Raw genomic sequence first — 15,691 nt, forward strand, 5'->3', positions numbered from 1 at the left:
ATTTTCAGTTTGGGGTTGTGGGGGTTTTTTTTGCCGTTTCGGATGATTATAATAGGGAATACCTATTGTAAAGTGGTTCTAAAAAAAAAATCTTTATCTTCATTCTATGTCTACCACCATTTTTATTCCTTACAAGAAATGAGGCCTGCTCTAATAGGAACTATGAAAATGCCTACATTCTCTTCATGTGATACCCAGCTACTTAGGAAGCACTATTAAGCTGTGAAAACAACCACCACTGCTTTACACATTAGAAAAATACCTGAGTTGCAAAACACAGGTTGCTGCAGCTTAAAAAAAAAAAGAGAAAACCACATCACTTTTGAACAGTTTGTCTTTATTATTAGACTTCTGTGTTGTGAACACTGAAAACTGCAGCAGAGGGCAAATGAAAGAAGCAGCTCCATTTATCCTTTTGCGTGAATTAGTGCATAGATTTAAATGTTTAGGAAAAAAAATCAAGCAAACATTTTAGCATAAGCTGCTTTCTCTTTCTCCTTTTGGGCTTTTATCTTCTGCTTGATTTTGAGTGTTTCCGTCTGGATAGCTGCTCAAAAAGAAAATGACAGTTACAGTAATCTCTTTACATTAGGTCTCCTCATAGGTTAACACCAGGTCACTGCTGGAACTTACCTATGTTATTTCATAAAACTGCATTTAATCTTTGATTAGGTCAGAGACTAGTAGCAAAAGCCTTGTCCCTTGCTTTGTCTCAACTAGTAAGGTAACCACACAGAGGAGTATGCAGCAAGCATACTATGTTGGTGCCAACAAAACTTAGGAGATAAAAATCTCACCCAATTAGACCAGGAAATTAAGCTAGTAAGAGCTCTGTGAGATACAGACATAGTTCAAGAGGAATGCTGCTGACCTACATAAACAGGTTTTCCAGTGCAAGAGAAGCATCACTGCTGTATAAAATCAGGTTTTCCACCTCAGTGGGTTCTGTCCTTAAAACATCAGTGTTTAAGAAGCTAGCATTTTAGGCATCACACTGGTATGAATTCTAACTGAATACTACCCTGGATACTTTTAAATTCTTAAGGGAATTTTAAAAGAAACAGCTTATTTTACCTTTGTCTTCAGGGGTTATTTCATGAGCCTTTTTAAGATCAGCCTTAAATGAAAGAAAAATATAAATTAATTATCTGATAGAATTTTTAATTTAAAAAGAGAAAAAGAAGTGATCATTACCAGTGCTTGGTCGAAATCTTTTATTCCCTGCCATCCTTGAGCCCGTCTGTAGAGAGCTTTAGTATTTGCCGGATCTATTTTAAGAGCCTGTAAATTTAATAAAATTGTCACTTTAACATTTCTTATACTTCACAGCCTCCCATCTCCACAAATGGCACAATTCACACCAGCAGACAATCTTCACAGTTGGTTTGAGGGTAAGCTGTCAAAACATTAACTGTGTAAAAAGGAATGCTATAATGCAGCACGCTGAATAGCAAGTAATCAGCTTCAGTACTGCTGCAGCAAAAGTGGTCTTTTGTGAAGGATGAGCACACACGAGGCCCAAATGGAACAGCTGGTGTGTGTGTATATATAGATAGCTGTCAAGGCTGAGGAGTTGCTGCAGTTCAAATTATCCTAACCTGGAGTCTCACAGGGCATCTCTCTATTGCAGCTCCTTCCTTCGCACCAAAACCTCCTCAAATGGCATCATAAATAAAACACAGAGATTTCCTGTAAAGATTTTTTTCACTGTGGGCTAGAAAATTACATGCAAGTAATCCATCTCATCATGCTTCAGGAACCTTGCCAAGTTCCAGTCATTACGCCTTTTTTGAGCTGAATGTTTTCAATAATGTGTATATGCCAGCTCTAATATGACAATATCAAAATAGGAAATACAGTGGCTGGGCAAAGAGATTGTTCCACTATTTGATTACTTTGGTTATTTTTTCAGAATACCTTGGATAATTTGGTCAGCTGCCTGTTACCTTATCTTGCCTGTGAAGATCACATTTTTATTGCAGTTAGTTCTACAGTGTGTCTTTATTATTTTAAAGAATATAGTTTCTCAATGTTTAGAGGAAATGTCTTCACAGCAATGTGAATTTAATTTAATTTATTAACTTTAAATCATTGTAGGCAACACATTCATATTTTTTAATCACTTGTGTATTGGCTGTTAATACAAAAGAAGTATTACTGTGGGTGCTCCTACTGATCCACCTACTATAAAGCCTTCATCCTCTTCTGTGCTAAGAATGAGTTGTCTGGATTGTATACACAGAGGTAGCATTCTTTGGTTTTACCTTGACCATTGTGCTTACAGCTATTTCAATGCAAGGTTTGTTTGAACAGGTTCAGCTGTTTGTAATTCATTATTTACACCAAACAATGCATGTATTCCAGGCTGTTAGTTTAAATTGCTTTTGGCCTTGTGAAATCATAAAAGTGAAAGTGTACAGTTTCTCATTAACAATTACCTAGAACTTTATTAGCTAATTTTAGGCAACTGGTGTTCTGATGAAAGCACTGACACAGTTATGAGGCATAAACTAAATAACTTACAGAAGTCTATTATAGCTATGGAGTTGCCTTCATCTAACAATTGTTTACTCTTAAAAAAAGGAAGTGCAATTTTCTTCCCACAATGTCAAGTATTATTAGTTATAGTAATTTCTACCTGTAACACATTTGTTTCAGTTTTTACCATTTTCAAGGCGACAGATATCACATTACACAGTATTTTTTCCTATTTTCTTCTTTCCTCATTCCCCATTTGTCCATTCTAAATATAGGTTTATGAAGGTTTTCCATCATCAGCAAGCTAGAAAGCAAACCAGCTTTCTAATGACTTCACACACAGATTAGCTGAGACTCCTGCTTTCAGCACAAGGCCATAGCAGATGCTGCTCAGGATCCTTTGCTAACAGATAAGAGCATTCTTTCCTCTGTTTCCTTCATATTATTGGAGTTTTACTGAATTATTTAGAGTTTCCTCAAATTTATTACATTTTCACTATGCCCATGTAATGGTTCCTTTTTTTTTTCTTTAAATCTACTGGTTTTCTTTTTTCCAGATTAATCATCACCTTGTTTCTTTCTTCCTATTAAGTCATTTTATTTCACCACTAAGCCTACATGAAAGATTAGTTATTTAGTTGAAGTCCCTGCCATGAAAATACAAGGCCATCAAATCTAGAGGCAAGTAAAACATTTTGCTCATACACGTCTTCCACTGAACAACAGTTTAACTCTTTGTAATGTAAGAAGTAGCTCTACAAACTGACAATGATGTGCATTTTTCCTGGCAGTAATCAACAGCCCTCTTTTGTTTGTTTCTAATGATTTATTTCCATTTCGGAATTTTTTTTAAAAAGCCACATATTGGAAAGTCAGTACTAACTTCACCATGAGCTTCTATTTATTCACTTTCAAATCATAAGCTTGTCAGAAGACTTTAAAAAACCTTTGTAGTCTTGTGTCTATACAGGCCAATTCTTGACCAAGACTGAACATTACATTTACCTCTGAACAGCTCTCAATGGCTCCCTGCCAATCAGCCAGTTTTAGTTTGCAAGCACCGATGTTTAGAACACAGGTCAAAGCAACAGTCTTTAACTTGGGTTTGTCTGCCTCCTCTGCCACTGCTTCAGAAGCTTCTACATACCTATAGAAAAACAGATTCACACACAACATGGATTAGTGTTGCAACTTCCATTTTGTCCTGTCCTTAGCTATCTCTCCACAGATATGTGTGAACCAACCTATCCACACTATTTCTAAAGCAGCTTTAATTCAACTGTTGCAAATCTTCATTAAACATAAACATAAAACCCACCCTAATAAAAACAAATCAACTCACTAAGGAATGTTATCCTGTAACTCTTAGTCTTCCACTGTATTAACACATTCTTTTTCTTAGACAAAAGCACTATTCTACTGCAGGAAAACATCAGAATTTATCTCAGTTTATTCTCAAAAAACATGTTGCTTGTCAGTGCTAGAAAATCGACACCACCACTGCACCTTCCACGTTCACAAGAAGCTTCATCTCTTCTTGAGTTCCTGCAATCATCTTTTAATTAGCTTAGGCATTTGTGGCTAAAATCTGAAGCTAACTTTACTTTGTTAAGGAATGTGGTTTATTAGTATTAGTAACACCACCTTCCTCATGACTTTTCCTGAACTTCCTGACATTGGTTCAGGATGGAGCCACAGCAGTTACTCCATCTCTGTTTTGAAAGCACATTTCTTAATTTACAATGTGCTAATGCTGTCTGGTTTTTATTTCCAGTGGCAAAGGTCCTGTGGATACAAAAGTTTTAACTCCTTAATGGTCTATTTGATAGAACCTCTCTGAGTTTTATTAAAAAAACAAAAATTGTGCTTGCATACATTCACATTTGAAGCGTGCCATGAATTAACATAGTCTTTGCAGATCAGTGCCTATGGAAGTTCACTTTTTGCATGCCCTGTCTTTTTTGTTGTTCATATACAATCTTTGGATCACAAAAATTAGCAATACTTAAAAAGTAAATTAGATGTTTTGTGTTTGTAAATTAGATGTAGTCCCAGTGCTTGTTCCACTTCCTAGGCACCATGCAAAAGATGAGAACAAGAAGAAAGAGCAAACATGTAAAAGGTGAGGAGAGTTATAAGAGAAATCTGTATTATGTTCAACACAAATGGAACTCATGTATAATATTTATAAATCAAAACATGAAAGACTGCAACCATTCTGGAAGTAAGATTAGAGCTTCCAAGTCAAAGAAATCGGTGAAGTAAGTATCAAGGGAGATACGAGGAAGTAATACTTTTATTTTTAAATAAAGGTGTCAATTCTAACATATAAAATGTATTTTTTTAAAAAGGCTAAGAAGCAGTAAAACAAGGAAAAGAACAGAAGATTATAATGGTTACTGCAGGTGAAAAGAAAAAAGCATTTTCAGATGGTGTGCCAGGTGAATCGTACCTAAGCCATGGGATACCCTGGTAAGAGCTATTTGCCTACCAGTTCTGGTGAAGTGCCAGCTAAAGGTCACTATCCTACATAAAGTATTAGATTCTAAGATACAGGGCATGTCCATAAAAGTATGGCCTATAAGAAAAAGCTGGAAAGATCACATTTGTTAAGCCTAGAAAAATTACTACGATTTTCACCTACAAGGACAAATAAGCACCAAAGCAGCTCAGGCAGGAAGAGCCTTCACTGAGTGTGCTTCAAAGTGAGCAAGATGCCTAATGGGAAGGGATGGTGTAATTATACCTGGCATTTACTTAAGAATGGGGAGAAAAAATGGACAGATACAACAAAGATCCTTAAAGATCCATTCCAGCCTTTTTATGTACAATTTCCAAAAGGTTTGCATAGAAATCCTTTTTACTTTGTGTTTTCTGTTTCTATGATAGGCTTTTTAAGGGCAGGTCGAGACACTGCATCTTGGGTTAATTTCTGCAATTAAAAGATTCATTTTACGGTTCAGAAAGGTGACATTTATTTGAAACCCAGTCTGCTAAAATTTCAGCTGAAGCATTAAATATGCCTGATTTTTTTCTTTCATTATTGTCACTGTTGCTTAATCAGTGATCATTAACAATGTTGGGATAAAGGTCAGTAAGTTTAACTTTATTTTTAGGAGATATTCATATAGTTAAATCAAAAAGCATGAAAATATGAAGGATGTAGTATGGAAGCAAAAGCAGAAAGACTATGATTTTGAAGGCAAGTCTGAATTATACATGGAGTCAGGATGATGGTATGGATCCACAGAAAAAAACCCAGTAATGAATGAGTAAGGGCCACATTTATCTTTTGAACTTACCAATTTCCTAAACCTACTGTTTTTTTCCCTTCCTTGCTGTCCATTAACTACCCTGGATACTACTGTGCTTTTCTTCCCAGGTATGTGGTAATACAGTGGCAGTATCATAAAAAGACTATTTAGGCCGTTTTCAGCAATACTTCCTGCCTGTAGCTCTTACCTAGCAATGAGTAGAAGACCTACTTGATTATGTAGCTAAAAATCAATCAGATGTTTTCAAGATTAGGCAAAAGGTTTGTTTAAAAAAGAAAAGAGCACTGCAATAGGCACCTTTTAAAGGCACAAATCATTGCTTAATAGTGGTATTCATTTGGTTTACAGGAACTATCTGAGTGATGAGAGCCTTACCGTAAACTTTTACTATACTTTTTAGCTGCCATTGCCCAATTCTGCGATTTGAAGAAAGTATTTCCTATATTCTTTGTGTCTTCTGCTATGGCCACAATCTTGTCAACCTAATAAAATAGATGGGAAATATAAAGTATGAATGTATTTATGAAAGAAGTAGTGAATTAACTAATGTTTAACAGTACAATCCCAGATCCTCTTTCAAGGTTTATAAAGTCTCAAAATAGAAATACTCCAATTTTAGACAAAATACTACCTTCAAACCACTTCTGCAATATTCTCTACTTTATGTAACGCAAAGATCTGAAACATGAAATTCCTAGTGGGTTTTCTACAGTATAAATGGTGAGAAAATACTAGAGAAGACAGAGTAGTCCAACTCTTTTCCCTAAATGCTACTACCCACATAGAGCTATATATAAAGGTGTTGATCATTATTCAAAGAAAAGAAGATACATTTACAAGCAAAGTATCCAACCAAGACTGTCTTATTCCTGATGAAATGTTTTCTGCTTCTCAAAACAGTATCACTCACGTGAACTCTGCACATGCTCAAAGTGGAAGTCATGTCAACACAATTCTCCTTCTCTCTGAATGGAAGGAGAAAAGAACAACTGCCTGTCTTTATCAAGTCCATCATTTCTAGTTTCAGAAAAGTATATACACTGCAAGTTACTTCTCCAGTGGTAATTATTAATAATTTATAATTACTGCTGTCTACTCTACCCTACTAGAATCAGAAACCTTGGCAAAAACTGATCAGTGTGAGACCAGTGTCACCATGGTTTCTGTAGTTTATATGAACAAGTCTGAAGTTGAAGGGCACAGGCACGTGCCAACTTTGATTCTGCACCACATCAAATGCTATGCAAAAACATTTTCATAAGCTGAAATGCTTCTCAACAGCCAAGGAGTCGTTTTCTAGCTCAAATGGATTTTTACTATTCTAATTCTCTATTTGGAATCTACTCATGCAGCCCCCTTTTCTTCCCTCTCTCACAAATCATGGTTTGACTTAAGAGTTTGTCTAGTTCACCTACATGAGAAATTAAAACCCTGCAGAAGAGCTGCTTTCACCAGTCTGCTCCCTAACAGATCTTCTGCAGGTTTCAACAATCTAAAAAGTAAACAACTACTGGGAATTAAGAACAACTAGCTCGGATGTTTTTACTACATCAGACCTTTTAAACCTTTTAAAAAGGCCAATCCTTTATTTCTAATAAGTGGGGCGGAGTCTGTTAAATGTGAGTATTTAAAAAAGTGTGTAGATAACAACATTAAGTTAGTCATCTGCAGGATGGAGTTCTAGTAATTGCAACCTGACATTACAGCACAAACAAAAATAAAAAGAAATCAATAATAGAAAAAAAGTGTGACAATTTTAAGTTTAGACAATTTTTAAGAGGTTTTAGTTACTGAGGGAAAAAATGGGCTGAAATTAGCACTGAAAAAATAAGATATAACAATCCCTTCCCACACAGCCTTCTCTTTCTTAAAATAGAATGTCACCATTTAATCAGGACCTCGATCCATTCTTAAGAAAAAAAGCTTAATGAACATCATCACAGACACCACATAAGTCAGATCACCTATAAGTCTTGCAATCTGTAAAACACCCAAGAAGAAAAATACTTACATCTTTCAAGTCTATATCTGAGTCTTCAGGAAAATCTGGATGAGCATCTCCAGATCCATCCTGGGGAGTAATTCCCCAGTCATCTCCTTCCTTTATCTCTCCACATTCGGCGATGACACACAACTGAAAAAACAAAGTGTAAATAGTAGTATTGCTTATTAAGACAATTTTTCAAAAAGCAGTAACTTCCAAGTGCTCTTTGAAATTTTTGAAATTCCATAAAAAGGCTTTTTCATCTGTTGTTTGGGTGCATTTATTTCAGAAACTCATCACATCATTAGCCTGTCCTCATCAGAAGGCTTTTATCACACAAAGTGTTGTGTTCAGAGGATCAGCATTCCGAAAACACCATACCCACGCTTCACAGGGAGGCTGGAAGAGGAACTGGCAGCAAGCTGAAGTGCAGCAAAAAACAAGACATGGAAGTTCTACTACATTACAGAAGATGGTTCTTTCTTCAACTGCCAAGTCTTTTAAAGTTAGAGGTATTAATTCATCAAACACCCACAAACTGCTATGACCTACACACCAACTGCTTTTTCAGAAACATGACTTCTGACATAAAAATTATAAGAATTACGTATCGTTTAGGTGGGATTGTGAATTCCACCTTTTAATTTCATCGCCCATCCTACACTTCTGGCACAGGCTTCCACCCTCACAGCTATGTTGAAAATAAATGGTTTGTGCAAGGGAAATGTACAGTGCAAGAACAAAAGCCTCTCAGTAAGGACAGTAAAATGGAAATTACCAGTTAGTAAAAATAACTAACATTTAATAGTTCTAAATATTACACCAAGAATTTCAAAGAAATTATTATAAATCATATAATGAAATAATAAACATCATCCCTCAGTGCTTTGCATTTTGCTTACCTTTGCAGGATTTTCTCCTTTTACTTCAACGTTTTCTAGTATTTTAACTACACCCATTCCTTTGATCACTTGGCCAAACACCACATGTTTCCCATCCAGGTGAGGAGTAGGCACCGTTGTAATGAAGAACTGAGAGCCATTAGTACCAGGTCCTGCATTTGCCATGCTCAGCAAACCTGGTTTATCATGCTGCATTGGAGGGAGGGGAAAAATCACCATCAACATTTAAAATATGTTATAAAACCATATGGAAGATTCTTTAAGGCTGATTATAAAAATAGCCAGGACAGCCAGAACAACTTGGTAAACCAATTACATACAGGTGCCAACTAATTTTACCTACCATGACTGAAGAGGACAAATGCTCAGCTCTGGGTCTTTACCTGCCCCCTACCAAGCTAGGAAGCACAGCCACATCTGACTTAATGCTGTAACACCTGTCTGCTGCTTCTACACTCTACCTCCTACATAGCTGATGAGTTTAGGCAGATCACCTGAGAAAGGATCCTCACTGAATTCTTTAAGACCACTGGCCTTAAGAAACGAGGCTAAACAGCACTAAAACCAACTTTAATGTTGAGCTGCTAGATGGGTAAGTAATGTGAATTTTATAAGGGCTACTCACACAAAGTATGGTGTAGAACTGTGGAGTTTAGAGGACTGTAGTCTTTGAAATTAATGGGCTGGTGATTTTTTTATCTCCTTCACTTTCCTAGAGACACAGGTTTTATTCTGTTGGGTTTTTTAACTATAAAATTATTCTGCCACTTAAGCCACTAGGCCTCAAACGAAAAGAAAATTGTTAAACAGCCTAATGTAAGAAGGTACTGTTTATCCTGTTTGTTGCAAGTACTTTTTCCTTTTTTGAACTAAGTCTTTTCTTAGGAATTGCATAGATTATTGTGCACTGCAAAATGTATTTTTTCTTACATGTTGCGAATGTCTTGTTTAACTGGCACAACCCAGCCATAAAGATGTTATTCTCCCCAAGTTGGTCTGGTTATTAAGTGCAAGGAACTCCATTTAATGTAAGGGAGGATGTTAAACCCAGACACATCTAAAGCATTCATGCTGTGGTACTGTTAAGAAACTTGATATTGTGGGAAGGAGAAGAAGGGCAAAAAATGATGATAGCACAGAGGACATAGAAACACATTTCAGCACTCAATGAGAGGTTGATTAGTTTGAGATAACAGTCTGGGCCTGGTGTATTTAAGCATCTGTTTTTTCCCTACGTTCTCTACCAGTTTCAAGAACCTGTTATCATGAAAATTGTTTTCCCACACAGTGTCTGGATTCCCATAGTGGTGGGGACACCTCCTTGCCTGAACTGTTCATGTGGTCGTAAGGCACAATAAGTCTGAATCTTTTCAGTCAGGATTTGGTTACAAACTCTAGGAAAAGGTTCTACAGCTGAGAGCCAGAATCACACCCAACCAACAGAAAACTACTGGAATCTTGGCTTTGTCTGTTCTAACCTTGAAACTTGCCCTGGGAGTCAGAGATGGCAAATGACAGAGGAGCCTGTGTTCCAGAGCAAGAGAAGGGAGCTGGTAGGATTGCAGCCTCCAAAACAAATATCTGACACTGCATTGTAGTTGCTGGCAAACAAGTTAAACAGCAGGATTGCCCCACAGCAGATTTTTGCCAATACCATTTGTCTGCTTCACTGCACTGATCACTGCTTCACTGCCTAAGACCTGTAAATCTTAGCTTCCCCCCCCGCCCTCCCCAGTTACAGCTGATGTTACACAGTAATGGTTTGTAAACAAAAAACAAGTAACAGTAAGTTCTGGTGTTGCCTTACATATGCAGGTTTAGATTTTGTCAGTAAAGATGTGGGGGGACAAGCTGGAAATTACAGAGAGCAGTCTGGTGTCTTCAGTCTCCCCACTTACACGCAACCCCATTTTGTCTGGGACCAACTATCAATTTTAGTCCCAAACTACAAGAGTCTCTATAAAGAAAACTGTTGTCGTTCATGAATTTTCTTGCTGTTTTGAAAAACACTGCAGACAGATGGAGTGTCTTTCCCATTATGGTTTCTGCAGTCATTTTGTAAGCTTATAAAGCAAGCAAAAAAAAAAAATCTGGACAAAATCAGATTCTCTGACAGATCCAAGGCTTGCAAAACTATGCCATAGTAACAGTGCTTGGGGTTGTGTAAGTTGGGTGTTCCACAACAGCAGAGCCATTAGCTGGAGAAGTGGCATCAAGAAAAGCCTTGTGGGATTGATCTGAGATGATAAGCTGACTACTGACAAAAGTTTTGCAGTTTACTGCAATTTGCAACAGTCCATGCAACCAGCACAAGAACAAACAGTTCCAGTGTCCTCAAACATCAACAAAAACAACTCTCTGTTTTCTGAGGCAGTGGGTGAGAACACTGCAGGGCTGCTGGATTAAATGCAAGGGCCAGTGAATTTCTATGTAACAGAGACATTTAAACTCCCAGTAAAATCCTAACATACTTGGCAAATAGATAATAGGAATCAAGCTCTTAGATTCTGTACAGGATCCAAATGGGTTCTTCAATACATCTCTGACACTTTGACAACATTTGTTAGAATTGAGAAGTACAGAAATGGAAATCATTTGTATCACATTCATAATTACCTCCAGATCTAAAAGAACAACCAAAAACGTAATGACATGAAGTCTTCTTCAGGGATGTGATGCTGTGACAGTACCAATGAACAGACACTGTTAGCAGCAGTGCTGTGGGCACCACCAGAGTGTCAGACTTCAGAGAATACAACTGGAATTATCTTTATGATGAATACTGGAGTCACATTTCCAGTTACTGCTCCAAACTTAAAGTACTTCCAGTCCTGTGAGGAGCGGCTGAGGGAAATGAGGGTTTTTAGCCTGGAGAAAAGAAGGTTCAAGGGTGACCTTATCACTCCCTACAACTACATGAAAGCAAGGTGGGGGGGGGAGGTCAATCTGTTCTCCCAGGCAATCAGCTCACATTTCCAGTTACTGCTCCAAACTTAAAGTACTTCCAGTCCTGTGAGGAGCGGCTGAGGGAAATGAGGGTTTTTAGCCTGGAGAAAAGAAGGTTCAAGGGTGACCTTATCACTCCCTACAACTACCTGAAAGCAAGGGGGGGGGTGGGGTCAATCTGTTCTCCCAGGCAATCAGGAACAGGATAAGAGGAAATGGCATCAAATTGCACAAGGGGAGGTTAAGGTTGGACATGGTGAGGAATTTCTTGACACAAGGGGCTGGGCTGCCCAGGGATGTGCTGGAGTCACCATCCCTGGTGTTCAAGACCTGACTGTATATGGCACTTAGCGCTTTACTTGACACGGTGGTGTTTGGTCAAGGCTTGGACTTTGGACATTGTGAGGAATTTCTTGACACAAGGGGCTGGGCTGCCCAGGGATGTGCTGGAGTCACCATCCCTGGTGTTCAAGACCTGACTGTATATGGTACTTAGCGCTTTACTCTACTTGACAAGGTGGTGTTTGGTCAAGGCTTGGACTCGTTGATGCTAAAAGTGTTTTCCAGCCTAACAGACTGGTTCTGTGAGCCTGATATAGGATTTTGTTATCTGATTAGAGGAGGATTGCTGTATTTTCTTCTCCTAAAATACTATTTGGGGGCAAGTACAACTGCAGTCAGGGCTTCGCTTTAACCACGGGACAGTGATGTCTCTCAAGTTTTCAGTCAGTGTTGTTCAGTCCTTCATGTGCTACCACATATAACATGATATGAAAATGGTTAGTGCCAATGCTGACAATTGTTATTACTGCAGCAGGAGTACTATCACTGAAATGTCACAACTGAATAGAATCAGTGTTTTCAATAGAGTACCTGATAATGAAAGTTTTCATCTTCAAATTTTTCACCGTATATACTTTCTCCACCTGTGCCATTTTGGTTTGAGAAATCTCCACCTTGAACCATAAACTGCTTAATAACTGTAAAATAAAATAGTTATAAACTGTATCAGAAAGGCACAAAAGGCACAAGAAAAAAAACCCAAACAATTCTAAGATGAAAAGCAATCCTTGTCACCAGCACCTAAATGGAACCAAAATCCATCTTTTATTAACCAAGTGTCACCTAAGTACTCCTTTTCAGTTATGTGGATATCATTTGATATTTAAACCATTACCTGAAATTCATTTCAACCTGTTTACAACTCAGAGTAAACTAGTTTTGTAAAATTACTAGTAAATTTATAATTTACTATTGTCAGTGCATGTAAGAACACAAAGTCATTAGGAGGATCAAAAAGTGAAAAGCTTTCCTTCAGTAATTTCTTTAACAAGTACTTGAAATATTATTTAATATTATTTCAAATATTCATGGTAGACAGCTTTCGTTACCAATAGGAAAATGGAGGATTTCAGAGAACTTACTTCTGTGGAAAGGGCATCCTTTATAATGGAGAGGTTTTCCAGTGGTAGGCCCTGTTCCTTTTTCTCCTGTACATAACGCACGGAAATTCTCAGCAGTTTTAGGTACAACGTCAGCAAATAATTCAAAGACAATGCGTCCAACTGAAATGACAAGGAGAGAATAAGACAATTTTAAGTGTTGTCCTTGGCATGGCGATGCATTGAGCATTATCTGTCAAAAAAATTAACGACTCAAGCTTGATTATTATTATTTTTATTTAGATTACTATTCTATTTCCATCTTGCTCCATGTCAATTGCTCGCAGAGTTACAGTGGGTTTTTAGCAATGTTATTATCAACAGTGAATTCCCCTGCCAAGAATAATGTAGCAGGAATAAAGACAGATTCTGCCAAAAACTAATGAAAATGCCAAATGCATTTTCTGCCAAAAAAAAGGTGTGTGGGAAACACACACACATATTAAAGCCAAATTATGAATTTTAATATGCACTTATGTAAATTTTAGTATATATGTGGTTTTGTTCAATCAAAAGTAGCAAATTATGAATTTTAATATGCACTTATGTAAATTTTAGTATATATGTGGTTTGTTCAATCAAAAGTAGATACAATACAAAAACTGTTTTGTGGAGACTTTTAATCCATAAAAAAGCTTATGCTAAAGACATCCCTTACTCCTCCATCTCTTAAACCTGAATTTTACTAAGAGACAGTGATACTTTATATGCATATGAATAATGGCTATTTACAATTAGAGACACCACAAGCAATTGTTTAACAATTGCTATAAGTGTTTTAACTGAAGGAAATTAAACCTGAGTAGCAAACAGATCCTGTAATAGCTGATAAATGGGATTCTGTGCTGAATTGTCATTCCTTCACAAACTGGCTTCTCACAGAGCTATTTCTCACTCCCAGCAGCCTCCATCACTTGACGCTCCTGTTTTCTCATCAGCCTCACAGTCAATTAATTAACATAACTTCACTCTACCGGTAGCTAAATGTAAATATATTGATTCTAATTAATACAGGAATGAAAACAAATTAGACAACTGAAAGTCAATAAAAGGCAAATAATCTCACAGACTTTCTTCTTTTATTCTTCTGAGTAATAGAATGAATAAGTGAAAAGCAATATCCTGACAGGATTCAGACAGTCCCTACCGCTATCCATGTAAATATTTTAAACCCACGCTTTCAAGCAGTACCCCAGCTAACGTGCTGTTGTTTCCTTATTTCGATTTTGACCGTTTGCCCAGATTTCTGAGTGACCTCTGGCAGCACCGGCGCTGCCAAGAGAACCAGGGCAGCGGTTTCCCCGAGCTTTCACCGCGGTGAAACCTCGGAGGCCGGCCGTGCTGCGGCAGCTCCCGGCCATGGCGGGGCCCGGGCTGGGCTGGGGGCGGCTCCGAGCGAGGCCGCGCTCGGCAGGGCGCAGCACGTGGAGAGCGGCGCGGAGCGGCCGCGCACGTGGGCAGCGCCGGCTCCAAGGGAACGCGCGGCAAGGGGTCAGCGGCGGCCCCGGGCAGCACCCCCGGCACCCCGGCCGGGCGCCCGTGCTGCCATGTTGCCTTTCTCGCCATGCTCCTCGGGCCTGTTCGCTCTGGCGGAAGAGGCCCGTTCGCGGCTGGCCGCCCTCCTCCTCCCGCGCCCTTAGGGCAGCGCCCGGCCCGGCCCAGGGTCCCCCCAAGTCCTGAACGCTGCGGCCCGGCCCGGCCCGGGCCCCGCGCGGTCCGCACAACGCCCCGGGTTCCGTCGCGCCCCCTCCCCACCTCGCTCGCCCCCGATGTCCACATCGAAGAAGGCGCGGGGGTTGCTGGCCTTGCTGGGCCGGGCGACAGGGGACGGGTGCGACATGCCGCAGCTGCCCGCCGGCGCGGTGGCTCCGCCCGCTCGGCCGCCGCGATCCCGGCCGCCCGCGGGTCGGGGCGCTCGGCGCTCCGCCCTCCGGCGGGGGCGGGCGGGCGGCCGGTCCCCCGGGAGCCAGGGGCCCGCCGATGGCCGCAGGCCTGCTCCGCCCCTGGGCCTGCCTCTGAGCGGCCTTAAGTGACTCGGAGATAATCCGCAGAGAAGGAGCACTGCTTTCTCGGGGTTATGTATACACACAAGGCCTAGAAATAGGGGGAAGGAGAGCAATTTTTAGGTTTTACCTGGGTTTATATTTTATGGGAGAAATGGCAAGCTGTGTGAAAAGTGGTGATCTGCAGTAAAATGGGCAAATTGTCAGAAGTGACTATTATCCCATAAAGATTTAGAAATGCACAATATCTCCAGCCTTCCTAAGGTCTGAAAACAAAATATGTTTCATCCCAAAGGATGAATGTCGTGATAATTACTCCAAGGCAAACAATCTCTTTCGGACATTTGTGTGAGAGGATGTGAGTACTAGCAATATACTTGGTTGGGGCTCCCCAAGGTGTTCCTTGATTCCCAAGCAGGTGAATGGTTCAACATGGCCACATAATGGAGGCAAGGTATCTGTGGCAAAAATAGAAGGGGCAGAAGAATGCTGGGGTCTTACTCCTGTAAACTTACAGTCCTTCTGGGAATGCTGCTGATCAAAACGAGCCTTTTTATTTCTTGGACTCCTCTAATCTATCCCAGAAACCTCTCATTCTTTGATTCATTGTGTTCTCCAAAGGCTTTCTTCTGTAATTTTTGTCTATATGTTTGGACTTGAG

The 15,691-nt window shown here is 39.4% G+C and overlaps 1 protein-coding gene across 1 annotated transcript; it reads right to left on the minus strand.

Annotated features, from left to right (window-relative positions):
* Positions 1 to 316: 316 nt before the first annotated feature.
* Positions 317 to 14,950, minus strand: PPID (peptidylprolyl isomerase D). The gene is made up of 10 exons (XM_039699843.1): positions 14,783 to 14,950; positions 13,010 to 13,150; positions 12,459 to 12,565; positions 8,640 to 8,828; positions 7,765 to 7,887; positions 6,129 to 6,235; positions 3,484 to 3,625; positions 1,195 to 1,281; positions 1,075 to 1,117; positions 317 to 547 (listed from the first exon to the last, which is right to left on the minus strand). Exons 1-10 carry the CDS (start codon positions 14,865 to 14,867, stop codon positions 459 to 461), a joined length of 1,113 nt encoding a protein of 370 aa, XP_039555777.1. The 5' UTR covers positions 14,868 to 14,950; the 3' UTR covers positions 317 to 458.
* Between the last annotated feature and the right edge of the window lie 741 nt (positions 14,951 to 15,691).

The sequence above is a fragment of the Passer montanus genome, unplaced genomic scaffold (assembly GCF_014805655.1).
Source record: "Passer montanus isolate IOZ18808 unplaced genomic scaffold, ASM1480565v1 scaffold14, whole genome shotgun sequence".
NCBI classification, from domain to species: Eukaryota; Metazoa; Chordata; class Aves; order Passeriformes; family Passeridae; genus Passer; species Passer montanus.